A 26,436-nucleotide genomic window follows, 5' to 3' on the forward strand; every position below is an offset into this window, starting at 1 on the left:
TAGCAAATTCATTTGCAGTAGGTCGATCGTCGTTGGGTGAGAAAACTGTTCGATGATTAAAATTCGCAAATTTAGTTCGACTCAGACAAAATTTTAATGCTTGATGCGTCTGGAATAAGTAATGAGCATACGGTTATAATATGGGCTCTCGTCGTAGAGTCAGGATGGTTGAATTTACGAGCAACCTTGAGGGGGTTCGTAGGTACCGTATGCTATACTCTTTTTCCGTGCGTCCTTCACGCACCGCCTCGTAATTCGTCCTCGAGCAGCAACGTTGTTTCGCACACGATTAAACCCAAGCTACCATTAGAATTCATTCGAAAAACCGCTTCTCCCATGAACGGTGACGGGCGTTAGATCCTATCAACCGTTTAATACGTTGATGCCAGCGTGCATCACCGGTCACACGAGCCTGTCCAGCGAGACGGCGTGCATCGCCGGTGGGTCACATAAGTCTGTTTCGTGAGGCGATGTGCATCACGGTGGATTACACTTGCATTTCACAAAATAGGTAGTACAAAATATGTTATTTTATCTCAACATTATAAACAGACATTCAATAGTGAAAACATAACAATTCAATATTATAAACAACATAATTATTTCCTTTTTTTATGCAATTTTTTAAAACATGTTAGACAGAGTGCCAGCTTGCCTTTACAACGATCACAATATGTTGTTACTTTTTTGGTTTTATTCGCGGCATACTCTCTACCTTTTACTCTAGAAATGCGTTTATAACATTGTTTACACCGCTGTCTCGTTTTACTCGCGGACCCTTGGTACGACTGCAGAAAATGTGAATGTTTTTTGGGCAGTACTTTATTTTCACTTGGCATTTCTTCTCTGTGGGGATTCACTGAACTCAAAAGGTGATCAATAATTTTTTCCCCTGAACAATAACACACCTGTGATTTTTGAAAATAGCTAGCATATATACTGGTCTTTTATCAGTCCATTTTAAAAATTTAACCTAACCTAACACTATTTTCCAACAGGAATCGTATAGCTTTTGTAATTTTGCTATAAATTGAGGTCAAAGTTGAAAAATTGCGATCGTGTTGAACAGTCTAATCTGACACTGCACCGCCCCACGAAGCAGACCGTGCATTCGGGCGCCGCCTCACAGAGAAAACCCTGAATATCGGTCACGGCGTCAATGTGTTAAATTGCCTCATAAAAGATACGAAGAAAGAATGAACTGTACGAAAAATTGTACGACAAAAGATTGGAAAAATTCAATGGTTGAAGAGAAACGTGCGAAGAGAGAAGCACACCACAATTTATTTGCAATACGTCTTCCGTATCACTTACAAAGTTTACATAGCAATTGGTAAGACTACGATCGACGTTGAAAGTCGACCGATTCGAAATTTACTGGCTTACGCTATTTCTACCAACGTCGACAATCTATTTCGCCTTACGGTTATCTTTTCCACATACGCTACCTTGTTCAAGCTCGCGTTACAGCTACACGCGTTACCCGATCGAACGACGCTCTTGAATATAAAATAACGATAACCTTGCGAGTACAAGTAAAGCGAGTAAGCTACGCGATTGCAACGGCGTGCAACTTTCCATCGTTCGACAATGATATTTACGGCGGACAGACGCGAACAGGAGGAGCGCCCTTCAAGGACAGTCTGAGAGGCAATTACACGCAGTCTCGGATCGCTTGATCGGTCGGGCCGGGGCTGAGGCATCTGGCCGTAGAGTCGCATTCGTAATTTCTCTCTATTACCGGGATACGCTTGGGTCTGCGTTCTCTTGACTTTGACACCGACTGTGTTTCGCGAATGGAGCACGAGGACATCGTGTCGGCCGACGAAGCCATTCGAGCGGAAACCAGGAAACCAGTCGCGAGGACACGCTACTTTTTGTGAGCACGTGCGCGCCGTCTATATGGGGCCAGCGACGAGGAAAGCCTTTTCCACTCTGCGTTTTTTTTTAACTTTGATCGCGCTTTCGACTATCGATTCGAACACGGAAAAAGTTTCTTCTTGCTTACGACTGACAATCGTAGTGATGTGAGTCAATCTACCGCTATTTTTCAGAAAATGATCTATCCGCGCGTACTTTGACTTTATTATAATACAAATCTCGTTGTATCTTTTCATATCGCAGAAATGTAACACGGCGGAGAACAAAGTTAGAAGTTAATTAAATACGAAATGAAATGGACGATTTAAAAACTGAAATACCACGACCGAATCGAAATATAATCGAAGAGCTATCTACGTATCTCGTAATAGGTGAGGATTTCAGGAAAGAAAACTCGGCAAAGGAACTCTCGTTTCGCCAGCAATTTCAATTTTCATTGCTATTTAATTCGTCACTTCTTTAACCACTAAAGAATATCAAGGCAATAAATACTAATAGACTGCTATCAATCAGAACCGATCTTCGATATTTCCATATAGTACATGGCACCTGTCATCATCATTAGGATTTCGAACGTCCTTCGTTCCAGCGCTACCAGCAGCGATCGCGACAGCTCCGTCCCTGGGGCGAAACGCGTTTCTACGAGCGGAGATTTCATGGTTCTATAGAGACGGTGGGTCAAACGTTTAGAGAATGCTTCTAACGACGCGTCTTTACGCAAGCGGTTGCGTCACACCTCCAAGTCGAAGGTAACAACGGGTCCGCGGTAGAGAGGAACCAAAATGGCGGGTTCTGTTCGCGGTTGAGCAACCTTCAAACAGAATCGGCCCGTGTACGTGAGATCCTCCGACCAAATCCCTCGAACAGGTCCGGGGCCGTGCTATAAATACCTGCGCGAGCTTCGTGACCGGCGTACCGATCTTTTTCTTCCAGTCGCGTCTTCCCTCCTCCAAGGAATTCTCTATCCTTCTCTTTCCCTCTTTCTACTCTTCCGTCTGGACAGAGAAGAAGAAAGGGAGGCCACGAGAGAGCGAGAAGAAGAAACAAGAACCGGTACTTCGAGTCTGCTTCGGCAGGAACGAGCAGCTCCCTGCCGAGAGACTAGCGATGCCCATTCGATTGTCCGCGTTGCGAGTTTTCGAGCAATTTAGCTGTACCGAGGATTCAGTCGCCTCGAATCCTTATCGAGAGTCGAAGATCGAAGAAAGAGAGGGAGGGAGAGAGAGAGAGAGAGAGAGGAAGAGAGAGAGGGAGAGAGGGAGGGAGAGAGAGAGAGAGAGAGAGAGAGAATGATGGGGGAGGCCTGACCGGTTAGGAGTCTTGAAAGACCGAACGGTCTCTCGGTGAACGAGAAAGATCTGATAGCTGTTCAAGCCTTGACCGTACGCAACACCCTCGTAACGTTCGTTCTATATTAAACTAACGTTCTCTATATGTCTCTCTACCATGTAAGTATGATAAAGTCGCACGAATCTATGCAAGTATCTAATTTTAAACGATCGAAATCTAACGCGAAACCCGCGTCGTGCTCGTTCTATCACAGAGTGATTATTTCGTCGTGTAGTTTGTACAAGGTAGCGTTGTGGTACGTGTCAAATAATACATTAGTAAACGATTAGTAAACAGGTTACAACATTGAAACGAGCACTTCTCGAGTTTTATCACAGACAGAAAAGATCCTTTGGATTTTATAGATTCTATCATTCCCGTGAGAAATAAATCACATTTATAATCGCGAAGATCAAAACCGACCTAATCACCATTGATTCGTCTTTCTTCCCTTTTAATCTCTCAATTATAGGAAACTTCTGGGCTAAATCTCACGAAAGTACTGGATTGCGACCGATGTCGCTACTGTCATCAGAGATGGCTGTGTCACGAAGAAGACGAAGCGACAGTCAACGAGGAGCAAGTGTATCGTAGAAAAGTTGAAATCAACGTTAGGAGATCGCGTGACATTGAGTATGCGTCATTGTAAACGGCATCGCGCGCGGACCCGCGCGGTTTACGATATCGTCGCTTAATCTCCTACTATAAATTCCGATTTCCGTCCCGCTGGTGATTTTGTCGCGTAGTTGACGGGTTTTCCTCGTTACAGAAGCCAGAAGATACAACAGAGATACTATGATAATAATGCTTTAGCTTGAGCCAGCGCACCGCATAGACAGTTCCATTTTAAATGAGGCTCCGCGAACTCGATCGCTATAAAGATATGGTCCAAGGCGAGCAAGAACGTTCGACGGAGCCTCACGGTGCTCAACGTTAAAAAGTAACGGGTTGAAGAGTCTCCGATGACGAACGCAATGACGTCGCGTTTGCTTTTTTCCTCCGGTCGTTTATCTATCGCCTTTTAATGACTCGCATTTTAGTTCTTCGGTTCGCGCTGTCGTAGCGAAAAATACAACGTCTTGAGCGTTAGTAGTTGCATCGTGTCTTTAAACCGTAGCCTACGTTCGAAATACGACGAAACACTACTGTGTAGTTTTCTCTTAAAAAACGACGCAAGCGTAAAGCTATTTCATCTTTTTCCGATTGAAAGGCTTGGGGCAACGAAGAGATGGCTCCAACGTTTCAATAACATTTATCGTAGACGAACAGAAGTAAATAGATTTCATGATCGAAAATGCAGATGTTACTACTAATATTGAAGAATTTATATCAAATTGGAATAACAAGAAGAACAATGACTAGGAGATGAAATTATTATATTCCTGCAGCGATCCCTTCTATCGTCGACAATATCTATATATCACATTATCATTGATTGTAGCATTACGAGGATTGTATAGAAAAACTCTACAACATCTATGTATATATAGATTTAAGATCTGAAGAGGAAGAGAACGACTGTTCTTCGTCGAAACCCTATAGGAATCATACGAACACGAAGTTCATGATCAGAGAGAAAAAGAGGCAGATTGGATATTCTGGCGGGAGAAGCTTCTGTCTTGTCAGCCATTGGTCTGGCGGCAGCTTCGTGGCTGGTTGTTGTCTGCTCGATCGAACGCCTCGACTTAGTCGACCTACTTACGCCCCGACCACTCCCTTAAATCCTTTTTTTTCTCCAGTTTTTCCTTTCCTTTCCTTTTGGCTACCCGCGGTGCTACGAACCTTCACCGCTTACACGCCATCGTTCATTCGCGTTCACGCGGATACACAGACAGCCCAAACAATGCGCCAATTTTGTCTTTCACTGACTGATCTCTCGCTTCGGTACTTTCCAGCCATTCCAACTAACTGGTGTCTCCAACTAACTTTGTGTCTCGAAAGCGTACCATTAAAGATTTGTAATCGATTCACAGTGCAAATTTTTCATTACTCCGAGGCTCGTTTGGAACGACTGCTAGATTCGCTTTATCGGTAGCGAATCTGACTACTGCGGTGAACCAGAAGTAATTACATTGGAAGAAACCATTGTCCCACTACTTCGAGCCGATCTATTTTCACATTCGAAACTAGTTAGTAGATTAGTTTCTCTGCACTGTTACAAAATTTGTAGCGTGTTTTGAAATTTTTAGAGAAATTTTGGGTTTTTCCGCCCTTTCAAAATGCTGAGCTCCATACCGAGGATTCGAACTCGCGACGCGTCGTCTTTTGAACCTTAACGAGAGTAGCTGGTTGCCCCGCCTTTTGGAATTTTAATTGAGAGAAGGAGAGCGTTCGATGAAATCGTTTTACTCCTTTCTTCGGGGAAAATAATTTTTGCGCCTGTAATTTTGATGCTCGCTCCTGAGTGATATGATCAAAATCAAATTCATTCAGTAAAAAGTAACATGTACATCATGGTTCGGCTATTTTAACTTGTAAATAGCAACCTTTGTAATATGTATACACAATATATATATAATATATATATATATTATATATATATATATAAAATACTGTTATGTTATATATATATGTCATATGTCAAGCTTCGCTGAATCGAAAGATAGAGAATTTGATCAAAGGTACCACAAATAACAGTAATTGCTCACTTAAGATAACTATAACTAGGACTATCACAATTACATAAATTAAAAAATCCAGGTTATGCTTATGCTTAAAAATCAAATGGAAGAATCAGATCCAGACGCGAAGCGCAAACTCGGCAGTAAACTCATGCTCAACACACGTACACGAACAATAAGGCATGACTACTGCAAGAATGCGCGTCGCCAATAATAATTGTTCCGATGCGATACTTGCATCGAATCAATGTCGGTTGATTATCACGATGATCAAGGGATAAAGCGTGTATCGTTTTTAATCCTTTGCGGACGGGTCAGCTCGACGAGCGAGCGTCGCTGTGGAGGTACTGGCGTGCGCAGTTGAGAAAATATATACGCTGAATGATTGCATTATTCATTGTCGAAACTTGTATTATTTTCTTTAAAATTTAGTTCATTACTGTCACTATTTCTGTTGTGTATTCTTGTTGAACGGAGTTCGTTTTCACTGTCTGAAGCACTGTCGTCGTGTTCTATGTCAGGTTCAAAATAATATTTGTATTATCATTATCGAACATGTGCTTTCTGGATTTTTTAGGCATCGTGTATAAGGTATTATAAAAAATATATAAAATATGTAAAAAGCTTGCTGATTCGTCTGATAATGCCATTGAAAGACTGAAGTTCGGCCTGACTCGACCATCATCCTACATCGCGAGTTTACGTTAAACGGAAGATAAGATTTCTAAAGATCTATAGTTTTCTTTCATCAAAAAGTTATTACTGTTTAGTTTACTATACCCATGCGTAAATACGCATAAGATTATCGCTCAGAAAAATAGAAGTACGCCAGACACCTCCAAATAAGTACTCGGAACTGTGAACAGATACGAGCGGCTATATGCCGACACTCGTCCGCAAGGGATTAATTATTATTATAATTAATTATTATTATAATTATAAAATGCAATAATTTATTCGTAATAGTTGCAGAGCCCATAAAAATGTACACAGGGATTTGTGTTAATTATGGAAGCTCTGCATATTTTATGAATCACGAGTCGTATCATTAAGAAGACCCTATTTTGAAAGTCTTTCTGGCGCATCGTTTAAAGTTAAACGATGTTACTCATTAAAATCGTATTAACTGGCTTTGTAAAGTATTTGCACCTAAAATATGTAAGAAAAATGTGTTAAACATAATATTCGTAGTCCGGTGGCCCGGAAACTGGATTCCCAATTAGTTAAAGTGGACCTGCAAAAAAAAAAGCGGCAACTTGAAGATGGAGCTCCTTGTTTAAAAATTCTTCTCGAAAAATGCCCGCGTTGTCTGACAATTGTTCAAAGAACGTGTCGGTGATAGATCAGCTAAACAAATAAGAGTGGATAGATAAGCAAATTTTATATGCAGTATATCCGACGCTTGGAGAGTCTGGAAAAAAATGTTGATTATTTATTAACGTCTTATATATGTATATATGGTGGAGTTGTGGAAATGTCAGCCAAGTCACGTTGACAGCTTCAAGATTGCGAGCAGCGTCTAGAATTTCCAGAAACTCATACAATTCAAATAAGTCCAATATACTATGTATAAGTCATGGTATTTTATTGTCACGCTTGTTCCCTCCATCGTATAATTTTACAAGTCTGGATCTCAATTAATCTATGTGTGTTCCTAATAACTGTTAGGAAGATCGATAACTTAGTGTAATTCTTATGGCATATATATATATATGTATATAATACTCGAAACTCGAATTATATGGGAGAAAATTTTATGAAATAATTGTCAGTTTTCCAAAGTTGAACGTTTCGAAGTTTCAAAAAGAAGAACGCCATTACGAAATATCTTTGAAACGAACTGCTTCGTTATATTTACAAACACTGAACTACGAAAAGGAAAATACTACTGAATAACGTTAAAGTTTCAGAGTTGAACATTTTGAAAACAAAATCAATGATCGTGCCCCTTATTTTTCAACGAACGGAGCGCCTTATCGAACGCGCGTCTATTTCGATATTATGTGCTTAATCCCCCGCAAAGAATCGGTTTCGTTGACTTAAACTTCGCGAGGTAACTGACAAGACGTGAAAAGAAGAGTCGAAGGAGGAGAGTCGGTGTGGACAGAGGAGGCTAGCTGCTAGCTGCACCGTATCTGCGTAGCATTTGCGTAGCGGTACTGTGCGTGGGTCGAAGCATCGCGAACAGCAAGGTGACACTGTACACGCAGCTACACGGTTGCCTTACGTAATGGAACCGTGCACGCTGTCCCTCCTCCTGTTGTCCGTTAATTCTTCTCCGACCGTGGCCTCCCTCCTTCTAACGCGACTCTTCTCTCGCGAACAACGTCTTTCTAGAGGCGCACAACGGAAGATCAAGGCAGACTATCTTCCGCGGTCGTTCTCGTCGCTCGGTGAAAAGTTGCGACGAGAAATGCAACTACTACTGGACGCACAGGCAATTCTTTCGACAGAGCACCGAGGTCTCGCTACGCATTGCGCTGTCGATGTGACCGGTGAAGTTGAAATAATCTTGATGAAAAATTTTTATCGTTCGGGCGGCATATTTGACGTGGCATGGCAATCTTACCGTAACAGTTATACGTCACGTGCGAACTGACAAAATGATAAGTACGAAATATAAACATGAAATAAAAGTTCGACCTAGAGTCGTACAACGCTCGACGAAGGTTACAACGAATGTAGTGTTTGTATAGACGTCCAGAAACTTCATAGTTTCTTTGTTGTCCAGTTAAGTTATGCTTGAAATTCTACCACAATAATTTAAGTAATAAAATAATGAGAGTAAAACTTCGTTTATAAGAACTTGTAAGACAAGCAGTTTATATCGATGGAGTTTATAACTTAGGGTCTAACCTAGTCTCTACGATATCTACAATTTTTCGTGCACGTTGCTAGAAGCTTATGTTGGGGTAGGTGGATTCAAGAGCGAACGCGTTTAATCGGTTATACTAAAAGCTCATTCAAGTAAGTGATGTTCACGTAACGAAATTTTATTATATTGAAACAAAATCTTCGCTAATGCACGGTTAAACGAACTCCTGACCATTGAATTGTTGTTTGAACGTAAACTCTTATCATCCTCAAGGAGGGAAATTGGTGAATCTCTATTATCTACATACGCTGTTTATTCCAACGGGTTCAGATAGGTAAAAAGTTCTACTCAATGTTATAGGCTTGAACAGTGGAATTTTTAGCACAATATTATGAACGACAATGCACTCTGTGTGCATTGAAAAAATGAAAAGATTCGATACCGCAAATCACAATTACAGATACAAACAGCCTAAAGTGTTTCTCCTATCTACCGTGTTTCTTTTCTCTTTTTTTCTTTTTCTTTTTGTCATTTTCCATTGATTAGAGCGTGATGAGCGTAGCGAACACAGAACGATGGAGAACGGAGTAGAACGTGTTTTCGAGACCTACGCTGAGCCTTGACATTCGTTGCACATACGGAAACGTAATCGGCGCGTTCCACCTCTCGTTGCATTCTGCAGGAAATGCGCAGGAAAAACCGGTACGATACTGGCACACGATTAAACGAACGCGGACGGTAGTTCCAACACCAACGCGGAAAATTTTCCCCCCTTTTTCCTTGCCGTCACTATTCAGCAATGATTATGGCAAAATCGTGGCCAATGAAGCCATGCTGCGACTTCGCGTCTTTCGTATCGGATATAATATTTTTGCATAAAATATTCGGCGAACACATTGACGGTTCAAAATATTTTTTTATAGATTTTTTTAATAATTTCGAAACATATTCTTGGTTGAAACATCTTTTTTTTTTTTTTTTTGAAACAGTTCTAAGAGGATCTGGATAATCGATTGTTCGAATATCTTGCGAGGAAATTGGAAAAGATTCGAAAAGAAAAAGATTTAAAAGATCTGAAATCGCTCTAAATCTATTCAAGAGATGCATATAACACGGCGATTAAGCGATAAATCTCGTGATCAGATTCACTTAGATTTCTAATTTAGATTAACCGTAATTGAAGTTGCAACGATGATTAATGATACCTGCTTCAGCTTTTCCTTTGCGAATGGCTACTTAAAAGTTTGTAGAGCGGCAGAAAAACTTCGAGAACCATGGATATTAGCTGTTGCATTTTCATTCATGTCGTTTCATGTTTATCAGCTCGAATATTAGTTAGAATAATGATCTTTGAATAAGACGTTACGTATGCCGGTGTGCTCACGATGTCGGCAGATCGCGACCAAGTCGCCGCGCCGCGGCTTCCCAATTACAGTGTTCGCCGAGCGTAATAACACGCGTCGCGAATGCAAGCCGATTCCTCTGACTCGTGGAGCTTTTTGCAATTGTGGATGGAAATGAACGGAGAAAAAAGAGAGATTCACGCTTCAGCCGAAACTCTCACCATTTTTTTCACCGATACACCTGCTTGTTTTTTGCGGTTTCTCATCGTTTTGTATCTTGCTTCAAAGCGAGTGTTATATTAGCAGCGAACAATCGTTCCGATTCAAATTAACCGAATCTTTGATTCGTAACAGTTTTAGTCTTTTAAAAAGAGAAGACATCGAACAGCCATGCAAAATAAGAAAAGAGAAGAAGAGAAAGAAAAAGGGGATGAAGAAGATATTCGTTTAATACGAAAAGAAAAAAAGTAGAAACAGCGTTGCGCGTAGATCGAAAACAAACGAAAGTGTTGGAGAAACTGGCTGGTTACAGGTGCAACGGTGCATCTGCCTTGAGAAAAAAATAAACCTCCAAGGAAGTTAAACATTATCTAAATGGTTGAAGAATGATCGCGAACTCGAAGAGAAAATCAGAGGAGGTGGTAGCGCGCGTTCTTGCAAGGACTCGGTGGCGGTCGCAACAGATTTATCGAGCTGAGCGTTTTCTGCACTTGGCCCCTTTGCTTCGAAAGAATTTCGGTCACGGCCCTCTTGCGCCATTAGCCTCCGCGGCACGGTAGTCGTTAATACGGCTGTTTCTGTGCGGCGACCGTAGCTAAGTGTGCGTGCAACGTCTGTGAACAGGTGAGTCGCGCGTGTGTGCAGCAACCAGACGACGTAGCCACGTTCTGTCTTCTACCTGCTTACACTGCTTTCGACCACGAGCTGAACCTGTTTTCCGCGCGACCACAGGTCCACGCTGTGTCGTTTCAAAGCCAACCGATGTTCCTTATCGCGACACTTACCTCCGTCGTTAAATCATCCCCTCTTAAAATATCATTTAGCTGTCCTTCGGTGATTTCTGTTAGTCATTCAGCTACCCGGTTTCAATTAATTAAAATATACGTACGCGATAACGCTTCAGTTCTTTACGAGATATTTTAGGTTTTTCATCGAAATAAACGAACGAAATGAAGGCCTACACTGTGGTGGTATTTCGAGTAATTAGAAGAGGCGAAGAGCTGATAGGTTTTTCACCCGGTTGTCATTGCCATTGCTAGAGGAAACCCGTACCTTTGATACCCATATACCAGTACACGCACACGCGCGTGCCTCGAAATGCACGCACGATGAACACCGCGAGCAGTGCATTGTAATTCGTTACAATGACTGCACATCCTGGTGTACTAGTCTTTGGCACAGGTGCGCGATTACCCTACGTGTCAACGACAGCCGAACGCCGCCTCTGACTGGTACGTTCGTCTAGTCGCACACCATTCTGCATACGCCAACTTTGGAAAGCGACACGATTTTAAATGGTATATTTCGCGAATCTCGTTCAGCTTGGTGAAACAAAATTCATACGTTTCGTCGAAATTGTTCTCTGTTCCCCGACCTTCGGATAGTTGGTTAAATCATACCGATATATCTTTCGATTTACAATTCTACTTTAAGGGCAATGTTTTGTTATGCTCGTCGCCAGCATTCGTATTCATCGCGTCGAATTTAACACATTCCACGCACACGGTGATAGTACGACAACTTGTGACGCGGTTTGCGGCTAACATCTAAATAGGATGCGTGTTCTAAACTGAATAAAACAATCGGCAGTTGTACCTATCTAACGTATTGACTCGAGACTTTTCGAACTAACACGAAACAAACTAAATTAACCTAATACCGTAGAACTCTGTTTATACGTATATACGTTGATTATTTCAAGGAAATAGTAACCGATCTGGTATTCGTATCGCTTGATTTTACTGGTTGAATCTATTTACCTAAATCTAAACAACTCCTATTATATGAGTAAAACGTCATAACGAGTAAGAAAAATGAATGGAATCCAATGATATAAACTATTTGTCTTACAATCAGTTCATATAAAGCAACATTCATTGTGGTTTTGAGAAAAGAGCAAGAGATTTTTCTTCGCCGAATATATCCAAAGTGTTGCTAAGAAATGAAGAAATCATCGAACTCGGATCAATTTTAAATATGCAACTGCTCATTCATAAGTTGTATTCTTCGCGAGCGCTATTTCGCTTATAGTCCATTTCCCAACCGACGATAAATCTTAGCGCAAGCAGCAAAACGTTCGATAAGAATTCTGATTCAAGGAATGTGAGAGTTTGATTTTTCCCGGTCGCTTTTCTATTTACGACTTCGAACCGGCCACGTCCTTCTATCACTCCCTCTCCATCGACCCGGCACGAGATTCTAACACCGGTACGCGGAGCTCGCCTTGGCCGTCGTGGAATTACAGACATTGACGATCGACTCGTGAGCGTTCCCGTGCTCCGACGTTGCGCAATTCGCCCGAGAACCGTGCGAAACTTGAAAATTCTTATTGTAACGCGTTGCGTAATATCGTGTAACGCCTGCGTGACCAAATTGAACCGTAATAAGTGAAACGTGCGTAAAAAAGAGCTACGTTCTCAATGAATGCTTCCTTCGTGCTTGAACCTGTTCCTTTTTTTGCAGTCAATTACGCAAATTTCATTCGATATCTTTCGTCTATTCGCGTGTAACAGCTCAAAAGAAACAGAAACCAACGTCGTTTTAAATTATATTTGATAAAATTATTTGAAATTTTATTTGGATCATTCCCTTGGATATTACTTATACTTTGATGTGAAACCAATTTCAGATTTTATATTTGAAGGATACGAATTAAAAGAATTTTGTATATCGATATAGAATGAATATTATTCGATCAATGGGATAACTATGATATGTCAGCGTACGTATGTTAAGTATACGGTTAAACTATGCTACGACGAAGCGCGTGAAAAGTATAGTGACGTCCCGCGTATGCGGGCATCGAAGTCTCCGGCTCGAACGTGGAAGTGGCTCGTCGAGCATAGAAATCTCTGCGCGATGCGTAAATATGAAGATACGTCTAGAAAAACTCTGCACGCGTTTTGCATACACGTCGAGTGCTTTCATCGTCACGTCAACGCGTCAGACTATTCCAGCACAGATTGTCGTTCTGATAAATCATTGAATCTCATCTAACGGGTAGACGTAATAAATCTACTAAGTACGACGACTTTAGCCGTATTAATATTCAATGGTCTCTTTATCTTTAGCTGTTAACGGTACATTGATGCCAGCTCGAAGGTGTAACGATTGCTCCGCATTATCAAGGATAAATCTTTGAGTCAACGTTTTGCGATCCATATGCAGTGCATTAAAATGAATTTTTTACGGCACAATTGAATTAAAGTTGAAAGAGAAAATCGATGTATCGTTATCGAACTCTTACCGAGCGGCGCCGAATTAAGTCAAATTTCAGATTAACTGAATGCGCGTCCGCGTCTCTACACCGGTCGGTGTTATCTCGTCGATTTTTCGCGTTATTTCGCGAAATTAATGTCGTCAAATGTACGGTAAGCAAATTTACAATTGCACGAAGGACGGCAGTCATTGCTAATGAACGTCGAATAATTTCGTCTGATTTATCGCGTGATAATCGAGAAACGCAAGTAAGCGTTTCTGTTGACAGCGAGTTCCTAGGATCTTAGGATCCCTTTCGGTTATCGAGGTATAGTTGCGCTTATTTTGTTCCTTTGAGGATGGCAAACTTACGCGTTCTGGGTTTCGTACGTTTAATTGATATACGAGCTGCTTAATGAGTAACGTCGTCGGAAAGTAAATTTGCACCTGCGGCGCGTGATAATCGATACGAGGCCATCGACATCCAGCTCTCGAAACGACCGACCGTGTCCGTGATGCGAGAGAAAAAAGAAGGAGTGACGAAAAAGAAGAACCGGTTCCAGTCATTTTTCTAAACCAGTTTAGGACCAACTTCGTCGGTCTGTCTACTCACTATACCGTTGTAAAAGAACCGCGTCGGGCTATCATCTCGCGCTATGCTACCGAATAGGCGCCCCAGGCTAAAAAGCCAATTAACCTGTCTTCCAATCAATTACATAACTGGAAATCAATATCGATATCGCACTTGAAATATTTAAAACACGAAATTCTATATATATATAGTACGTAAAAGTTACGAATGTGACACGTGTACATTATTGGTTTGTTTTGCTTGAAATAATGCTCGAGCGATTTAATAACACTTTTAGTATATGTGCAGTTTCGCCGTGAAAATTTATTTTCTTGTTTAATTTAAAGTTCGTTGAAATGATATTGCGTACAATGCGCGATAAATGTACATGTCGTTTACGTATTACACCGTTCTTTGGTAATAACCGTTACAAAGAATAAGTTGACAAGCGTTAAAACAGAGATAGGATCGCTACGAAATCCATAATAATAATCGGATCTTAGCTTCAGTTTCTTTTTTAAACTGATGGATTATTTTTTATGATTACTATTGGTTTGATTATATGATATACAGCAATCATATGTTACTGAAAGAAAATTCCATTTCGTACATAAATTTAATCAAGCTGAATAACTTTTAGATAAGGAAAGACAAACTGATAATTGATATGAACTTGTAAACAGTGAAAAAAAGTGTTAGTTTTCGAACGTTGATGCAGACGACTAACGATGAAACAATAACGCGTTATACGAAATGCGAGATAATGATAGCGTTGCAAATCAAATTTGCAAACGTACTCCTAAATTGCAACGGCACCTGTGCGTCCGATTCATTTGCACCTGCGGGGTTGCCCTAAAATATTCTCGGGCACGCACTTCTTTTTTTCCATGAGAGAGCCGAGTGTAAAAAAGTAGTCTAACCAAGTCGAAGAAAACCGAGAATTTTAATGAACTACCGAAACCGGCTTCGCAATCTTCTCGGCGGATCGACATTCATCACGACAGGGAGAAATTGTTATAATTTCTCGCGAGGTCATCGTCCAAATTTGCATCGCGATCTCTGCCAGAAAGACATCGATCTGTCACAAAACTTGACAACTCGGAATGCATAGAAGATATATAGATACTTTATGAAATGTCGCAGCTGTGATGTATTAAAAAGATATATTCATGATAAAAATATTTTGGCACTCGTTTCTATTTTCAAAATTTGTATCTTTCATTATTAACTCGACGAATTTTGTACATAAGATTTGCTACAAAGATTTCGCTAAAAATTTGCTAAAAATTTGCTAATTTAGTTTCCCAGTTGAAACGAAAACTGTACATTTCTCGGCATCAAGAGGAGCTAATTAAAATAAGGGAAGTTTACTTACACTGATGCTTATTCACAATGAGACTGAGAGGTTCGGCACCATTAGTCGATGAATTCTTCCCGGCGTGGTGTGCCTCTAATAGTCTCAATTGTTGTTGATGCAATCGATTCTTGATTAGAAAAATTTTCGGCATTCTGCTGAACCTTAGCGCATGTTAACGTGACACTTCACCCTAAGGCTTCAGGCACCATTCCCATGGTCGGCCACAGTTGCGTTCTTCAGAGACATCAACCACACTAATCACTTCTGGGTATCTCTCGAAGTGTCTTCTCGTCTCTTAGGACGTAATTCTAGCGACGATCAGTAATCACTGATTCTGTTGAAAAGAACCGCAATATACGGCGAAGTGTTACACTTGGTTACAAAACGAAATTTCAAGTTTGCAGTGATGTCAATGGTTCTAGTTGCGAGCTAGACGTACTTACACTTCTGATTAAAATCCACCTTGAGAAAAAGAAATATCTTGAATATTAACCAGCGAATTTTCGGATCACTTCGGTTTCCGCGATAGTCACTATTAACAACGATACACGCCAATCGCGAAGTCCAGAGATAGATTAGCCTCTCTGTTCTCGGTTAGTCCAAGGTAAAACTTCGTCTTTCTTTGTCGCGGATTTACAGTTATCTTCGACACGGAGCACAGATCGAGCGAGCACACATTAACGGTCGAACTCTAGCGATCAACTGAAACTTCGTTGCCTCTTCGCTCGGTCGGGGCCTTGTCCCCACCACCGACTGGATCTCTCCCCACTTTGCTACCCTACCAACAGGCCCCACTTTCCCCACTCCAGCGCGGCTGGCGTGCTTTACAGCCCATCCGGATTATTTGGTCGCTTTAGCAGTGTGAGGGGTCCGCTGTGGCGCGCGGTGTCCTGTTGGAGATGGAAACCGCTCGTGGGACTGCGCATGCGCGTAACGGAGCATCGTACGTGTGCTGAAGCGTACGATGTCCCCCTCCCCTGCCACTCCTCTCGCACCGGTTCCCTCCCTCGTCTCGTGTTCGCGTCTCTTTTTAACAGAGACGCGTTTTATAGTTTTATCCTGACCGTGTCTCGTCTCTTTTCTTCTTTTTACCTTTTTCTTATCCTCTTCCCTTTATTCTTTTACTGCTCCGTTGTATATTGTCTTTACGGTGGTCAATTTGTTCGTCACCCGGGACACGGGTTGATATTTTTTGTACACTTTTCTCATTTTGCGGTAAATGCGTGAACGCGGTCGCGCCGACGCACTACCGGTTTTTCATTCACACAGCGCAGCGGGTTGTTCAAAATTGTCCCCGTTCCTGCGAAAAGTCGTTGATGCACGGTCTCGGAACAAACGATCGTCGTTCTAGATACATACGAGCTTTTCTCGAGATCGTGAACAACGATGCACAGCACTTCCGTGAGGATGATCGACGAATATTTCAGCGCGCTAAAGTTATTAACATGTACAACAAAGAAGAAAGGAACAACTTTCTCGGATCTACACTATCCGTGCGATTCGTTGCAGTTGCACGCATGATTCTTCACTAAACAACCTAGGTACGTATTTGTATACTGGTTTATAATGGACTTAACTCATTGTTAAAGCTAGGTACTCGGCTCTATCCATTATGTACACATAGAGGCTTAGGTTTGAATTATGTTGTTGTGCTATAGGCACCTAACTACGTATCTATAGGGTGTTTTAAGCGTGAGTAAATTCATTACAATCTTTATTACATAAATAGAAAAATGAATACGACGTAAAATCAGATTTAAAGAAGCGTTAAAATTACTTCGAATAAAAAGCTTTAAAGGTCCTTTAAGTTTGGTACAATATAATAATTTTAATATTAAAAATATAAAAGATACGTTGTCAGAACTGGAATAAAAACGTTCTGTGGAAACATGTCACAGATGTTGCGTAATATTCGTAATACGATACTGCATGTAAAAAGCGATTACATATTCGCATTTACTACGTTCGAGTATTAGACGCGATGCGAGTATTTGACAATATTTCCTATCGAATCGTTGGCCATTAATATAAGCTTTTCGATAAAGGACATTGTACTTTATGGACACCTAAGAATTTGCATACTGTCGGAACCTTCAGTTACGTTTCTCTTAAAACTTCAGATCAAGGAGAATCAGGAAAACCGCAACTATTAAACATTGCATGAAACTTGTGACACCGGTTAACGATTATTATTTATTAAATATTATTAACGATTTCATGGACAGTTCTCGTCACAGTCTTGTTTCCTGTTTCTTACACTGACTGACTGACTGACTCAATTCACAGGGACTTGAAATGTCCACAGAGCTGTCGTAAGAACAATATCGACCAGATGATGAGAGTCTTTAATATTACGGAAACGTTAATATCGAAGGTCACGCGCTTAGAAATTAATTAAAAGAAAGGATTACAAAGACAGAAAGGAAGAGAGAAATAAGACAGCATGAACGAGTGAAATCTTTTCGATTTTTTCTTCTGGAGTTGAAAAACGTTCGAAGCGATAGATTTCGTGGAAATTTTCTCACTTGGGATAGAAACACTTGTTCGAATTTTGACCAAGAAACGTCAACTTTGAATTATGGCCTTGGCCGCAGCACGAATTCGGCAGGTATCTCTAAATCTTGTTGCATTTCGTATGGGAAACGCAAGATTACAAGAAAAAATCCAGTAGAGGTTTGGATGTTTACGACCTTCTTCACGGGAGACACGCGTCCCCAAGATGGAATCTCGGGCAACGCGTAGGGGCCATGCAAAGATTTTTCTCCCGATTGTAGTCTCAGGAGAATCGCTGAAAATGTGAAAAAATTCGAACACGAATAATTCATTCCTCCGGAGAATCACTTTTTCTTCTACCAAGTGTTGTTTCAATGAAAATTCTAACGAATCGCAAATATTATTGTATTCTAATTGTTCGAATCGATGAGTTTTTTAACACAAACGAAGTTAAGATATAGAGTAAACGTATTTTGGGAATGTATCATGTTGTGACTTTGAGATGAATGTTTGAGGGCAGGGTTCTTCTCGAAATGAGATGTAAAGAACAGGTAACAGAAGTTAAGACACTAAGGAAGAAATCATCTTTGTATCTTTTGTCAGGCGCATAAAATGTTCTTCCTGTTCGATAGAAAGAAATGTCAGAAGATCTATTCGACTCGATCTGGCATCGTATTATAAAAATGCATAAATTAAAAGTCTATCAATACTACGTGTATTAGGATATGGAAAAGCAGAAAAATTGTACAGTTATACAATATCGTTATCTGCATATGACTTTTTTCTTTCTGTGCACATTTTCCTTATATTATTTGAATCGATAGCTTTTTTTAACAATGAAAAACAACGAAAAAAGTAATTCATATTTTCCCTCAAATTAGAACAATATTATGCAAAGTACAAAGCTGTTATTTGTTTTATTCCGTTTACAGGCTAAAAGATCAACAAACCATTTACCTATGAGAATTTATTCGTACATATTCTCTTTATTTTACGATCATGCAAAATCCTATTTGCATTTCAGAGCCTGTTAATTCTACAATTGCTTCGTGAACGTACTAGAATATGCAACTTTTAACACAAAGGTGTCTACGAAGTAGCGTCACTAGCTTCATTCCTTTTTTATTCCTTATAATTATTTATACTATGGTATGAAGCTTACTGTGTAAAATATATAATCTAACAAAAATAACGTACATAGGCTGACTTGTTGTATAAGCATGAGATCCATTAATTCCTACAATGAAATCTCACATAACACATCGGGACATTTGTAAATAAAATGAACGCCTAAATTAACGTATCACTCAGCATATTCGCATAATAATTTATTACGCTTACTCTCGTTAAACATTGCTGTTTATCTTTGGAAATCAAGATAAAAGATTCCAAGATTAAAAAAATTGTTTTCTATTAGTAGGAAAATACCTAGAACAGTTATAATTAGTAAGGTATTTTTATCTCGCGAATTTAACTTTTAGTCATATTGCGTCATATCATTTCGGATATTTACCGATATTAGTTAATTATCAAAGACTTGAGAAAAATCGTAAACATCGCCTTTAGGCACTAATTTTTCCACAGGCGACTTTACGGTGGTAGAGTCAATTTTAAGAGGACGCTAATCTATTGCTCCTGAACGAGTATCGATCGGTACGATTTTCGGCAACTTAACAGAAGTATCTGCGAATTTATCAAAAGTGGTCCAGCAAGAAGAGAGCGCCTACTTTCTCTTCTCGAACTCTCATTAATTCACCGATCGCCGATTTACCCACGTCTTTCTTCATCTTTTACCAGAACTTCGCTTCTTCTTAATCATTACCGCGTGAGGACTATGTATTCGATTGCTTCCCTATAGCAGATATAGTAACAACGATCAAACAAATGATCGACTATCTTTCGAAATCGATGTTAATATGTTCTTCGTTATTTCCCATATTTTTTAAACGATAAGAAATGAGAAGCTAATGGAAATATACAAACGTAAAACGAAAATAATGTCTCTACAATGTTCCAAGTTTTGAAGATATCCTACCGTCAAGGTTACGTATTAATAAATTACAGTTACAATCTCTGTACTGTCAATTTCAAATTACCCTGAAGATCGAAATGATAAACAGTTTCCTCCGTAATAAGCGATAAATATCAAATCAGGTGCTCTTACTCTATTCGAATCAACCGTACGCTATCCTATCTACGTATAATTAGATAATTTCCAATTCTGGCGATAAATTATATGAACGGTAAAAAAGTGGCGGCAAATATAAACATGAATCGTCCTGGTTATTGGTATAGACAAGGTCCATTTAAAGCTGTCTCGGTGTTCCCTCAGCAAGTAAGAAGAGAAAGAAGAGAGATAGAACATACCGCGGAGCCATGTAATAGCTAGCAAAGCTACGTCTCGAACGACTATACACGGCTTGCGAAACCGTTCGTCGTTGACTGGCGTCGTTACTTGGTCGTGATCGTGGTTGTAATCAAGAGTCAAAGTCAAGGTCGAGATCGAGGCGAGAGAAACACTTATGCAACTCTTGTTGCCTACCGTTCGCTGCAACCGACCGCGGTAGCGGCAAGCAAAATGGTGGGGATCGGTTGCAGCAGCACGGTGACCGGCCACGCCGGCAAACAGGTATGAAAGAACTGTTACGTATTCCCGGGAAAACTTAACGCCGAGAGACGCACCGAAGAAACGGAGAACGGAATGAGATGGAACGATCGACCGCATCGCGCTAATAAACCTTCTTCCATGTGGCCACGCGTCGTTCGACGTCAATTAATCTTTACGTCGTTCGCTGACACATGCTCCTCCTATTGCTTTTATGGGCCGTGCAGGATAATCTCTTGGCTAGAGTATCGCGCTCGTCTAACGAGGTCGTTCGGTTTTTAACGAGAAACACGTTTCTCAGAGCTCCACGTTTCGCAACAATCAAAGTTCTCTTCGAACGAAGCTTTTACTTCGAAGCAATGGGTATGCAAAACGGGGAGAATTTCTAGTGAATAGTTTCCGAAATATATTCCATGTTCGTATTCCATATCTAGCACGCACAAAAGTATTTAAATAGCGTCGCTGCGCATTTGCGTAGTTATACAATGGTGATCGAATATCCTTACGCATAAATGTTCTGTTCTTCAATATCGGTGCGTGAATTACCTTAATCCTTAGTGACAACACGTAACACGTTATTCCATATAGAAACGTAATTACACAGAATCCAGGATACTTAAGGTACTGATAAACTAACTTTTATGGCTCTGATGCTTCGAAACATGTTCAATTACATTCAAAGACAAACAGACCCGCGTCTTAACTAAATTATGAATATTTATTCTATATTAAGCTTTTATAAACCGAAAAAGAGAAAATTTCCTAGAAATTCGTAATTCATACGTGTATTATACTACAGAAAGGACATGTAGACACAGCATAATCGGATTATAAATTTATCAGGGATCACTAGGACCTGTGTAAACAATTTGCAGGTAGATTCGTGTACTTTTACGTTTATGAGGGTAGCGAGGGAAAGGAAGCATGATGCGATTTGCAGAGGTTCGGAAGGTCCCGACCAAGGACCTATAAAATTTTATGAAAGACAATGTGCGCCATCGACCCAATTGTGGGCGACCGAGGGATTCCAGCAGCCATTTTCGAAATTTCTTTGCATTATAACGACGGGATTTCCGACTTGTCAATTAACGCAAACAATACTTCGAATTGTCAGAAAGCTGGCCTTTCTTCTACGCTAGACCGCTCTGCTCAGCATGGATTACGGGATAATTGACGTTTGACGAATTGTCACGATTACTTAAATATATACCATTTCTTTGTATCGCCATGCTGTGGTAATTACAGCGTAATTACAGTGACAGCGACATAGCTGTCTTTTATTGCTTATGCCTCCAACTTAAAAATTTAATCATTTCCTTCGTTTATGAGTGTTTCATTTCATTAGTCATTCTGTATTATCCCATTCTTCCTACTTTGAAAATATAGATTCCTTGTAGGAAAATCTAATTTGCTAGAAATATATTAATATCGTTGTATTATCAACTTACGTATCCCATCTTTTTCTATATTTAACATTAACCTTCTGTTCATCAATGGGTCTATGTTCGGTGTAGGAAATAAATGACAGTATCAATAATAATAATAATGGTAATAAAGCAATTATATATATTATATAACATTGAATGCGACTCAAACAGCCAAGGGATTAGTTCATAGAACCTCGACGATTTTCGAAGCATCCGATCCAGCGGAAATAAATGTTTCACGTTCAATTGCGTCTTAAGCGCAAGATACCAGGCATTTACGTGGAATCTTTCTGCCGTGTATCCAGCCAACGCTATCAGTTGGATCATGATTATTATCATCGGCACGCTCGTGTCCTGCGTATCAGCGGACCGATGCCGCTAAAATCCGGCCTGTCATTAGTCACGGAAGGCGGTCGTCGAATACGAATTTCCACGGCGACACGTTTCGACGTTTGTTCCCTCTACTCGCCACCGTTCTCCTCTTTCTCTCTCAAGTTCAGTGCCACTGTCCTCGAGAGTTCCGGTCGTTGCTCGTCACTTTGCGTCCCTTTCATTTTGACGAGCCGTCGCGAACGTGTACCGTGACTCGCGTTACGTAATCACCGGAACGTAAAATTTTTCTTTTACGCTGCTTCTCGTCCTAGCGACCGCCGGTGATAATTGTCGTCATGAACCGAGCGAAGAACGTCGTCGCTTCTCACGCCTCGGCCGACAGATTCTCCCGTAGCCTCATCGTCTAGCCAAAGTGCCCTTTAACCTCTCATATGTGTATACCTCGCACGCAATACCGAGCCGAGTCGTAGTTAATGCTTTATTGCCGCATTCGTTCAACACTCGCTTGTCGGGTCACTTTAATTTTATACTACTGACGAGCTGTACGATATCGCGAGATTGGCCGATCGAGTAACAAACGATCGTAGCCGCGAGGGACGTGGCTAATGAAGGATATTTTGCCGAGTAGCGGCTGATCGTTATTGTATTATCGGTAAAAATACTTGGATCGTTCGAAACAGTTGCTATGATTATATCCTAACAATTTTGTTCGACTGTTCTAAGTTCGTAGAAAGATCTCGAAGCTTTTCTATCTACTTTGCGCGAAATGAGACAGTATATTTACAAACTGTACTCCACGTTCTACAAATATGAGCAACTGTTTCGCGAAAGAACTTGAACCGCTTCTCCGCTTTTCACTCACAATTATGTAGTACATTGATGTATTTTAATTACAATATTATGAATTTAATCCTTTATAATCATATCAGTTAAACTATAATTACGGCGTATCATCAATGCTTGAGCAGTTTATTGTTATGCCATTCTAATTACGACTTCGTCGTATAGGTATTTGTGTTTCGTACCTCCATTACATTTTTCTTATCAGAAAATAGAAACCACCGTAGAAATCGAGGGTAACTTGTCCGGGTAGAGATCGCGATACGTTTCACGAATTGGTGCATTGTCGTCATTTTGAAAACAAGAAAACAATCGTCGCGTCACATTTTTCATCCATCACTCGCGGGCATTAATTTTCGCAACATTAGTTATGTAAGCTGGCGCGATGTGTTGCGCAGATCGTGACGCAAGTCGTGCGAACCATAAATAATTTCCGAGTCTAAGCATTGAATGGTCGGTATAAGGCATAATTAAACCGCAAGAGTCGTCTTGTTGTTTGAACAGAGAGCAAAAACGCCAGGATCTGGGGAATTCGAATCCACGTGGTGGGATCAGCGTCGCCGAGACGCCGTTTCCGAGTAGCTGCGTCGCAAGTTGATATACCGTTAACACGAGTCGGGTTAGGAGCTTCGTGGATGATGAACCAGACAGGGAGAATGGTTTCTGTAACTAGATGTTGCTTTGAAAATAACTTTTTCTTTGTTCCAAGAACAAATTGAGCAACTAATTGATCGATATTATCCTCCTGTGACCAAAATAGGGTAGTTGATTAGTAGACGAAGAATGATCGCGTGTCTCGTAGTATCGAACCACTGTAAATCTTAATTTTGTGATTCGTTTCGTTCGCCAACAATCGACAATGTGACCACGGCCACGACGTGTGATAAAATAACAAAAAATTTAGAATGGCCGAGATAGGAAATAATTACTTGTTTATCGTTACGACATCTTGCATTTCTGGTATCAGAATTATTATACGAAATAGTCAAATACATATTTTCAAGGACGTTAATAATTGTACTACATCTAATGGAATGTAAGGTGTGAGATTTACAATACTATATTTGACCGTGGGACAGCTAATTTATATTTAAATATAAATCCTTCTAATTCTTAATATCGCAACAGAAAATCCAGAACTATTGCAATTTTTACGCTACCAGGATATGGAGCGGTATAAAAAATTACAGAAAAATTAGGAAGGAAAATCTTGTTTCCGGGAAACACAAGTTAGACAAGTCTCGCTCCTTGGAGACAGCGAGTGTCAAAGTCGCGCGTGCATATTTCAGGTGTTACCATGACAGAGGAGCGCGTGCGTGCATCTTGTAACAGGCAAGCACGACGAAGACACGTCTTTAGGTCCCGTACACTTCCCGCGGTAGCGTGCCGGCTTGACCAATTAAGGGCCTCTTCCGTCGAGACCTCTTAATGGTAGATGTGTTGCGTTCGCTCGAGCGTGCGCCACTGCGAACCAGCCCTCGTAACAACGTAATTTCCCGTAGCCGTTCCACCTCGAGTCGTCCAAGCTCTTCGACGTCCAACGTTGCTCTCCCCTCGTTGCTCCTTTTCTGATAAGAGAGATTTCTTAACAAAACACCGGCTGTCATTCTTGTCACGCACGTTTATGGCTTCGTGTACATTTCAGGTAGAGATTGTTCTGCAGATTAAAGCTACCTTCGATCCCTGGATTTGTAATCCTGCTGCAGAGATAATACACCGGTTGGTAAATGTATCGGTCTAATAACTTTGTATATTGAGGTAATTTGAAAGAATTATTTTCGTAATTTTCAGTTTCAGCAGTTTATGTGAAAATACAAAAGCTCTTGATATGTCCTTAGAGATCCTCTTTTGGAATCGATAGTTATACAACAAGCGCACCCCATTTCTTCTGCGTTTCTACTATATTTTTATATTTTTATATTTCTATATGTTAGCAATATGTTATTTTCCAGCGAAACTATTGCGAAACTTTCCGGATACTTTCACGTCGACATTTACGCAAACCAATCATTTTAAATATTAATCTCTTTGAGTGCTACGGACGCGTATATGTATCCAGCAAAAGCTATCCGTGTAGATTACAGACACATATACGCGTTTATTAATTTTTTTTCATCTCCTTCGCGTTTGAGATTCTTTTATTAGTCTATAACACATGATACATGTGCATTTCTTAGCAACGGCAATAAAAAAAAAAAAAAAATAAAAGTCTGTTTACCTTCTGTATGCTTCGAGGAAAGTCGCAGTTCTTATTACATTTATAACACACGAGTGTTGCGATTGCGAATAATATCATTCTGCATTCCGTTGTCGTCGCAGTGGCGACGATTGTAAATGATCTTGGAGTAACACGTAAAAATAATTAGCTCATAATAAAGATAATTTGCTAATATAAATCATTATATTACTCTTTATTTAAAAAAGTATTCCGTCCACAACTATCGCAACCGCTAGGCGCCTGCCATCCAAGCGGATCGCTTCCGTCTGGAGTATTCAGCAAATTCATTCAAAACGTTAAAGCTCCAATCTTACTTACGCATTTGTTAAATGATTGCGTCAACTTAATTACCTGCACAAGTTGATTAAGTTTGCGAAGATCTTGAGGAGATCTTGAAAATCAACTAGAATTTTCTGAAAAACATTGTGTGGTTGATAGCGGGAGCATACGGTGTTATATCGGGAAAGGTCGAAATTCGCGAAGTTCGCAGGGGAATGCCGCGCGGCATAACCTCGAGAAGATGTGTGGAGGCGAGGCCAATGAATGCACGACGCCGAAGAACGGGAAGGAAGGTGAGGCGTGATCACGGTTCTGACCTCAAGAACTCGAGAAAGAGAAAAAAAGGGGGAGGAAGAGAGAGGGGCAGAAAGGCGGCAGAAGGAGCGAGGAAAACCAGCTGAAGCAGGAGATGGAGGGCCGCAGGATTCAACATACGTGCACTGAGAATCGAGAGAACTCACCGATTCTCGCCTCGTTTCTCCGTTCTCGTCTTTTTCTATTTTACGAGGTTTTCAGAGGCACGGCCAGCAGACGCGTGTGTTTTCTGCAACTTGATACTTTTCCGTGGCATGTTCGAAAGGTAGAAATCATTTGCACCGGTTCGCGAATGAATCTCTGTCGCGTGAAAACGACGCCCTCCGCGATTCATCGACTAGCTCAGGCGTTACTCGAACACGCCACTTTGAGTCGTGTCATGCGAATAAATAGTTACAATTAGTTTGTTTTCTACGCATAGAGATATAACGAGCTTCTTTTAATCTTTTGACAGCGCAATAGAACTACTAGGTATTCAAAGTAATTATCTCTTTATCTTCAAGATTTCCTGCATTTATAATATCAGATGCAAAAAATACACATTTTTAACGCTTTTTATAGGAAATTTGTATTAATTATCGTGTCATGTGTG

The 26,436-nt window shown here is 40.5% G+C and overlaps 1 protein-coding gene across 4 annotated transcripts in view; it reads right to left on the minus strand.

The window, feature by feature from the left end:
* LOC126871025 (transcriptional regulator ovo-like) overlaps positions 1-16,048 on the minus strand; it is a 24,524-nt gene extending 8,476 nt beyond the window's left edge. For all 4 annotated transcript variants that reach the window (XM_050629357.1, XM_050629356.1, XM_050629355.1 and 1 more), the window contains exons 1-2: positions 15,778-16,048; positions 15,353-15,668 (exon numbers count right to left, since the gene is read on the minus strand). In XM_050629357.1, coding sequence (XP_050485314.1) covers positions 15,353-15,485 — 133 coding nt within the window. In that variant the 5' untranslated portion in view covers positions 15,486-15,668; positions 15,778-16,048. The remainder of the gene's footprint in view (positions 1-15,352; positions 15,669-15,777) is intronic.
* Between the last annotated feature and the right edge of the window lie 10,388 nt (positions 16,049-26,436).

This window comes from Bombus huntii, chromosome 11 (assembly GCF_024542735.1).
Source record: "Bombus huntii isolate Logan2020A chromosome 11, iyBomHunt1.1, whole genome shotgun sequence".
NCBI classification, from domain to species: Eukaryota; Metazoa; Arthropoda; class Insecta; order Hymenoptera; family Apidae; genus Bombus; species Bombus huntii.